Below are 8,148 nucleotides of genomic sequence, written 5' to 3' on the forward strand. Positions count from 1 at the left end.
AGAGAGAGAGAGAGAGAGAGAGAGAGAGAGAGAGAGAGAGAGAGAGACTTGTGTAGATACAATCACTTGTCACTTTAGCCAGAAAAATAACATGAAAATTGAATGAGAAAAAAAAGTGCTATTTAGATTTTACACACACAAATAACTATAACTACAGAACTATACATCTATGAACTGAGATTAGAATCATACTTCTGTTATATTCAGGTTAAAAGTAGCAGGAACATTGACTTCAACATCCACTGACAAATTAAAGAGTTAACATGTGATATAAATATACTTACTTAATGTTTGATTTTGTCCCCAGAAGATAACGACTAATAACTCATCCTTGACATGATTTTTGGGAAGATATGTTAAGAGGACATCCATTTGTGAATCTCCATCATAGTCACCAGGAACTACACTTGTTATCAATGAACTTTGATTCCTAAAAAGGAGTTTAAAATTTTTTGTCAAGGCATATTATGGAAGGAAGCATCTATATTTACTTTATTTTGGAGTACTATTCATGCAAAATATAAATATTCATACAACTGATCATCTTTTTATATGTACTACAAAGAATAATTACACAGTTCTATTTTATAGGGAGTAAAAAGACTCATATACATAAGTAATAGTCATAGGGATTAAAATAAACCTGGAACCTAAGTTCAAGTTTATGTTTAAGCATCAGTTATTAAACTTAAAACACACTTACATGATGCCTTATTCAAAGACACAAGAAGACAACCTAGTTTTGCCTAATTTAATTAAATTTGATCCCATTAGGTTAAAATAACAATTATTAAGTTTTCATTATCATGGTACTATCCTTAGTGCAATGAGCAACAGAAAAAAATGAGCAACAGTCCCTGCCTTCAAGGAATATTTTTTCTTTCTGGTGGTGAAGGGAGAAGTTAAAGAGGAAGGGGACAGGCAGGAAGGAATCAAGGAAGGCTTCACTAAGGCAGCATCTGGCCAAAGATGGAATGGTAGAATTTTGACAAAAGAAGATGAAATAAAAAGTATTATTGCCAGAGGGAACAGCCTAAGTGAGACATCAAAGGTCTGGATATAAGAATACATAGGTCAGATGAAAGAATGAGGAATGGTTCAGGTTGACTAGAGTGCATGATTTAAGAGGGACAGTAGTGTGTTATAAGGCCAGTTATAAGCCAAGGGCTCTTGAACCACCCTGAATGTTAAATTTGGGAAAATGAATTTTATTCTACAAATAATGAGTCACTGAAGGTTTCTAAGTAGTGGAGTAAGGTGATCACACCTGTACTTTGGGAAAATTAATTAAGAGGAAGAAAAGATAATAAAAGAATCCCTTCTTTTGGTAAAAAGAGGTAGAAGAGACTAAAAGGGGTAGAATGTTGTGTGTAATACTAGATGCATTCACTTTGTTGTAAGTTTTGCTCAGGTGTTATTTATTTGTTACACCAAAGAATTCAATGTTTGATGGGGGACAGGTTGGGAAGTAACTATAACGTAAAAAACAAAAAGCATCAATATAAACCCAAAAAACATTAAAATGTAAATTAGCTTAGTAGTAGTGTGTATGGTAGACTGGAAGGGCAAGTAACTAGAAACAGAAAGACCACAGTAACAAGTTATAACAATAGCCCAAATAAGAGGAAAAGAGAATTTAAATTAGGAGAGTAAAAGAGGATATGCAAATGAAGGGATGGAGGTGACATGAAAACAATAGTGAAGAAGAAATCATGTGTGAGAGAATGCCAAAAACTAAAGGGTAAAATGATACTCAGGCTTCAAATCTAAATGCATGGAAAGATGTCACTAATGAGATATGGAAGATAGGAGGAAGGAAAGTGTGGTTTTTTTAGGGTGGGGTGGAGGGAAGAATAATAAGGAATTTGGTTTTGGACAAAATTTCAGAAAAATAACAGCATATATATGTGGAAACATCAGCAAGAGTTGGGAAGGTGGGACTTTATCTCAGGAGAGAAGTTGGTGCTAGAGATATAGAGCAGAGAATTTTCCACAAAGTCTTCTATTGAGGCCATGGTAGTAGATGAAGATGCCAATGTGAATTTTGAGTAAAGAGAGAAAAGAAAAGTAGGTTAAGGACAAAATCTTAGAAAATAGTCACATTTAGGCACTGAGTAACAAATGGAGAACTAGCAAAGGAGATAGAGAAGGAACTGTCAGAGAAGCGGAAGGGTAAGAAAAGAAACAAGAGTGTGCAGTGTTTCAGAAGCTGAGTCTTTCAAGGAGTGATGGTTATAGTAAAAGATGAGTGAAACTTACTGAGAAAAAGTACTAACATAAAGCCATTGAAATTTAACAATTAGGAGATCAATAATAATCTTTCACTAAAGTTTAGTCTTTAAAAAGCCAAATAGCACAAGGTTCAGGAATAAGTGCAAGAAGAATGAAGAGGCAGTACATACAGACCAAACTTTTAATAATAATGATGAGGATAACATATTTGATTAATTATAGTACTTTAGTCTTTACAAAGTATTTTCCTCACAACAACCCTGTGAATTGAATCAGGTAGTACAAGTATTAATATTTATTTTTTTCTTTTTTTAATAGAAAGGAAATGGAGACACAGAGATGTTAAATGATTTGCCCAGGGTTACACACCCAGTTAATTGGCAGAGGTTGGATTCACGCTCAGTGGTATACTAATAAATGTTTAACAACCAGTTCTCAAAAAAAAAAAAGTATGCGTGACACATTTTTAAGTTTAATTTGCATTATTAACATTTTCTACATTACTTTCTTAAGTCTATACAATCAACAAAACAATATATCAAGCCCTGATTTTTTGCATTTGCCAATTTACGAGGTGTAAATGCTCATACTGAAAATTTAATATTTAGCTTTTGAGAGCTCGTATGAGCTGGCTCCAGTACACCATGCTTAAAGGAAGAAATGGTATGCTAGCTTGATGGAGTAGCAGGATCAAAAGGAAGGCTTTCAGGTTATGGAGGAGACTTTGGTAGGCTTGTAGGTGAAAGTGAAGAAGCTACCCTAGAGAAGAGACTGAAGATGGGAGGTTAAGACTAGAGGTAAAGGTAGAGAAGTTATTCTTATAAAGGTTGAGGGACATTTTTTCCCTGACAAAAAAGGGAAGGAGAGAATGAATAAAAATACTTCCTCTTCACTTTAAAGTTTGTATTTAAGTTAACACTGCATTATCTCTCAAATAGGAAGTAAAGTCATCAGTGGAAAATAGGAACATGGGGGGGTTGAGGGAATGATGAAAACAATGTGAATGATTTCCAAGATATTACACGGGTCATTATCTTTTTTAAAATGACAACTGAGATTTTTAAAACATATTTTCCTTTTTTGGGGTAAAAGCAAGGAAAAACCAGCATTTATAAAAGTTAAATTGATTTCATTAAGACATATATATATATATATACACATACATATATATATAATATATACATATATATACAAACACACACATGTATACATGTTTATATATTGCTAATATCTATACATAGATATGAAATATGTATATTTGAAATAGGGTTCTCAAAGAATTTTGGCAATGCAGTCCCTTAATTTTCCCTTATAACACATCTACTTTTGCATACTGGACTGGTAGACTAGGCCCTTTCCTTCACAGAAAACAAGTAGAACATGAAGACAGAAAAAAAAAACACTATTATGTTTGATGAATTCAAAGGTATAACACTTGACAAAGGAACTCTCCCAGTCCATGTTTGTCCTTATCTAATTCAGTTTATGATTGGTCTAGTCAGAGGTGTGGTGCCTAGGTTCCACTTATCCTAGATTAGGCATCTGTAAAAAGGCTCCAGCTCCCTTTGTCTACCTCATTATATAACTTTATAGACCCTATTCTATTAGGGCTATGTAAGTCAGTCTGCATTTCTCAATAGGGTTGAAATGAATGAAGCATTTATTAAGCACCTATCATGTACAAAGTGCTATGCTAAATGCTGGTGATGCAAACAGAAAAGTAAGACAATACTAGTGAGCTCCTCTTTGGATCATTGCCTTGTCATGGTGGAGGGCTTGCATAGCTCAATGAAACTATATGTACCCAAGACGGACAGGTCATAGTGGAGAGTTCTGACAAAAGGTGATCCACTGGAGAAGGAAATGGCAAACCATTTCAGTACCTTTCCCAAGAAAACCCCATGGACTGTACTAAAATGATAAAAGAAATGACATCAGAAGATGAGCCCCTCAGGTTGGAAGGTGTCCAATATGCTACTGGGGAAGAGTAGAGGACAACCACAAATAGTTCTCGTATTAATGAAATGGCTGGGCCAAAGCTGAGGATACATCGGGTAACCAAAGGAAAGTCTGATCAATATTGTCAAGGAACCTGGAATGTAAGATCTATGAACCAAAGTAAGATGACACGGTCAAACAGGAGATGACATCTTGGGCATCAGTGAATTTAAATGGATGGGAATGGGTGAATTTAATTCAGATGATTGCTACATATACTACTGTAGGCAAGAATCCCTTAGAAGAAATGGTGTAACCCTTATAGTCAATAAAAGGGTGAGAAAAACAATACTGAGGTATAATCTCAAAAATGACAGAATGATATCTGTTCAAATCCAAGGCAAATTGTACATCACTGTAATACAAGTATATGCTCCAGCCACTGATACTGAAGAGACCAAAGTTGATCAGTTCTATGAAGACCTACAATATCTTCCAGAAATAACACCAAAAAAAGATGTCTTATTCATCATAGGAGATTGGAATCCTAAAGTGGGAAATCAAAAGATAATTTGAATAATAGGCAAGTTTGGCCTATGAGTCCAAAATGAAGCAGGGCACAGACTAATAGAATTTTGATGAGGAAACTCACTGGTCATAGCAAATACTCTTTTCCAACAACCCAAAAGGTGACTCTATACATGGACATCAACAGATGATCAATAGAGAAATCAGATTGATTCTATACTTGCAGACAAAGGTGGAGAAGCTCTATACAGTCAGTTAAAACAAGACCTGGAGCTGAGTGTGGCTCAGATCATGAGCTTCTTGTTGAAAAATTCAGACTTAAATTAAAGAAAGTAGGGAAAACCCTCAGACCATATCGGTATAACCTAAATAACATCCCTTATGAATATGAAGTAGAAGTGATAAATAGATTTAAGGGATTTGATCTAGTAGAGTGTCTGAAGAACTATGACAGAGGTTTGCAATATTATACGAGAGGCAGCAACAACAACAAAAAAAAAACTGTGCAGGGAAAAAGAACAAGAAAACAAAATGATATATAAGGTTTTCTTAAATGAGCAATGCAAAGAAATAGAAGAAAACAACAGAATGGGAAAGATAAGAGATTTCTTCAAGAATATTAGAGATGTCAAGGAAAGGCTTCATGCAAAAATGGGCATGATAAAAGACAAAAATGGTAGGACTTAACAGAAGCAGAAGAGATTAAGAAGAGGTGGCAAGAATACTCAGAACTATAAAAGAAAGATCTTAACATCACTGATAACCATAAGAGTGTGGTTACTGATCTTGAGCCAAACATCCTGGAGAATGAAGCCAAGTAGGCTTTAGGAAGCATATGGTAACAATAAGGTTAGTGGAAGTGATGGAATTCTAGATGAGCATTTAAAACACTAAAAGATGATGCTGTTAAAGTGCTGCATTCAATATGCCAGGAAATTGGGAAAACTCAACAGTGGCCACTGGATTGGAAAAGATCAGTTTACGACCCAATCTTAAAGAAGGGCAATGCCAAAGAATGTTCAAATTACTGAATAGTTGTGCTCTTTTCACATGCCAGCAAATTATGCTTAAGATTCTGCAAGCTAGGCATCAGCAATATGGGAACCAAGAATTACCAGAAGAGCAGGATGGCTTTTGAAGAGGCAGAGGACCAGAGAACAAACTGCCAATATTCACTGGATTATGGAGAAAGCAAGGGAGTTCCAGAAAAAAAAAACCCAAAAAACAAACACATTTACCTCAGCTTCACTGACTACACTAGAGTCTTTGACTGTGGATCACAACAAAATGTGGCAAGTCCTCAAAGAAATGGGAGTACCAGATCTTTCTTGTCTCCTGAAGAATTTGTATGTGAGCCAAGAAGCAACAGTTAGAACCAAACATGGAACAACTAATTGGTTTAAAATTGGAAAAGAAATAATGATAAGGCTCTTTATTGTCACCTTATTTATTTAACTTCTATGCAGAGGACTTCATGCAAAATGCCATGCTGGATAAATCAAAAGTCAGAATTAAAGATGCTGGGAGAAATATCAACAGTCTCAGATATGCAGATAATACCACTCTGACAGCAGAAAGCGAAGAGGAATTAAGAAGCTTCTTAATGAGGGTGAAAGAGGAGAGTATAAAAGCCGACTTGAAGCTTAATATAAAAATACTAAGATCTTGGCAAATGGTCTCACCACTTCCCAGCAAATAGCAGGAGAAGAAATGGAAGCAGTGTCAGACTTTATATTCTTGGGCTCAAAGATTATGGCAAATGGTAACGACAGCCATGAAATTAAAACACTTGCTCCTTAGAAGGAAAGCTATGGCAAAACTGGACATCACTTTGCCAACAAAGTCAAAGTTATGGTTTTTCCAGCAGTAATGCAAGGCTGTGAGAGTCAGAGTATAAGCAAAGCTGAATGCTGCAGAATCAATGCTTTCAAACTGGTACTGGAGAAGACTTTTGAGAGTTCCTTGAACAGCAAGGAGATCAAATCAGTCAATACTTAAAGTGTGTAATGGAAAAAATGAACATGAACTTAGACAGACTTTGAGAGATAGTGGAAGACAGAAGGACCTGGCATGCTATGGTCCATGGGATCACAAGGAGTGGGACACGACTCTTGATGACTACCACCATCACAACCAACACCAGTGAGCTATCCTGGAGCTCACGTTCTAACAAAGAAGAGAACACACAGAGAAGGTTTCAGCTGCAAGTCAGATGGAAAAGAAACAGTTATTAGGGTGCAGCAGCAAAGCAGATGTTGATGCCTCTTTAATGTCATTTCCACTGATAAAATCCTATCAATTTCTAATGCTGAACCATTTGATGGTGCCTAGGACTTTGGGGGCAAGATTATTTTTTTCTTTTCTGCATCTTTCATAGCTGTGGCTATAGCACTTGCAGAGATGTTGCCAGGCTGCATCTCACCAGGGGTTGATTCCTAGGATGGTAAGTGAGTGCACTAGGCTGGGGCATCGCTATCAAAGGTCTTGGGTTCAAAGTCCTGAGTCATTCACATCAGGTTAGGGGAAGTCATTATTAAATTGGGAAGCCAATTTTCAAGTTTTCAGTGTGAGCATTTGTACCTTGGAAATTGGCAATGCTGCAAATCAGGGCTTGATTTATTGCTTTGTTAATTGTCTAGATTCCATCTAGAAAATGATGGAGAAAATGTTAAAAATGCGAATAAAACAAACTGAGGGGAGATAGTGGTCAAGGTGGAGGTGGTGGTTTGATCTGTCTGGTACATGCTGTCTTCTATCTCTCCCTCAGTGCCCTGTTGTGTCAGATAGGCTGGCTTGCTTGTCCTGTGAGTGGCAATTGGCTGGCAGTTGATGGTGATGGTGCTTCTTCAAGAGAGCCACCTCCCCACATGATGGGTGTGAGGGTTGGGCTAGAAGCAGAACTAGTCTTGGGATGTGACTCCAGTCCCAGGTTTTTGTGCCTATCTGTTTGTTTGTGGCAGTTGTTGCTGGTGTGATGAGGAAGGTGGTCCCCTTCTCCACAATGGTTTCTTCCCTCAATGATGGCTGTGTGGGCTGGGCTGGAAGTCTGGCAGTTTAGGAGATTCAACTATTCCCAAGGTTCTTAGGTTCAGGGTCCAGGGTTCAGTTGTCTCTTTTAGGCAGCAAGGGGAGTTGGTGATCAAGGTGGTGGTGGTGGTTTGATTTGCCTGGTACATAATGCCTCCTGTCTCTCCCTCAGGATGCTCTCTTGCTTCAGCTAGTCTGGTCTGCCTGTCTATGTGGCTTCATTTCCTCCCTCTCCCCAATTTCAACTTTAAAAAAGTTTTAGTCAATCAACAAACATTTAATCAAATGCCCATGTGCTCTTTTTAAGTACTCCCCTCCATCATTTCCCTCCCCTTTCTCCTTCCCAACCCAGAACAGAAAATTCTCTTTATACCAGTAAATACCTAATTTACTCAAATTTTCATCTTATGAAGCCAACCAACT

General features: G+C 37.0%; 1 protein-coding gene across 1 annotated transcript in view; it reads right to left on the bottom strand.

Annotated features, from left to right (window-relative positions):
- Positions 1-8,148, bottom strand: part of ITFG1 (integrin alpha FG-GAP repeat containing 1) — a 244,246-nt gene that overhangs the window by 226,414 nt on the left and 9,684 nt on the right. Inside the window, exon 3 of the mRNA XM_027867726.1 lies at positions 285-430. Coding sequence (XP_027723527.1) covers positions 285-430 — 146 coding nt within the window. The remainder of the gene's footprint in view (positions 1-284; positions 431-8,148) is intronic.

The sequence above is a fragment of the Vombatus ursinus genome, unplaced genomic scaffold, assembly GCF_900497805.2.
Source record: "Vombatus ursinus unplaced genomic scaffold, bare-nosed wombat genome assembly UNPS02014786.1, whole genome shotgun sequence".
NCBI lineage: Eukaryota > Metazoa > Chordata > Mammalia > Diprotodontia > Vombatidae > Vombatus > Vombatus ursinus.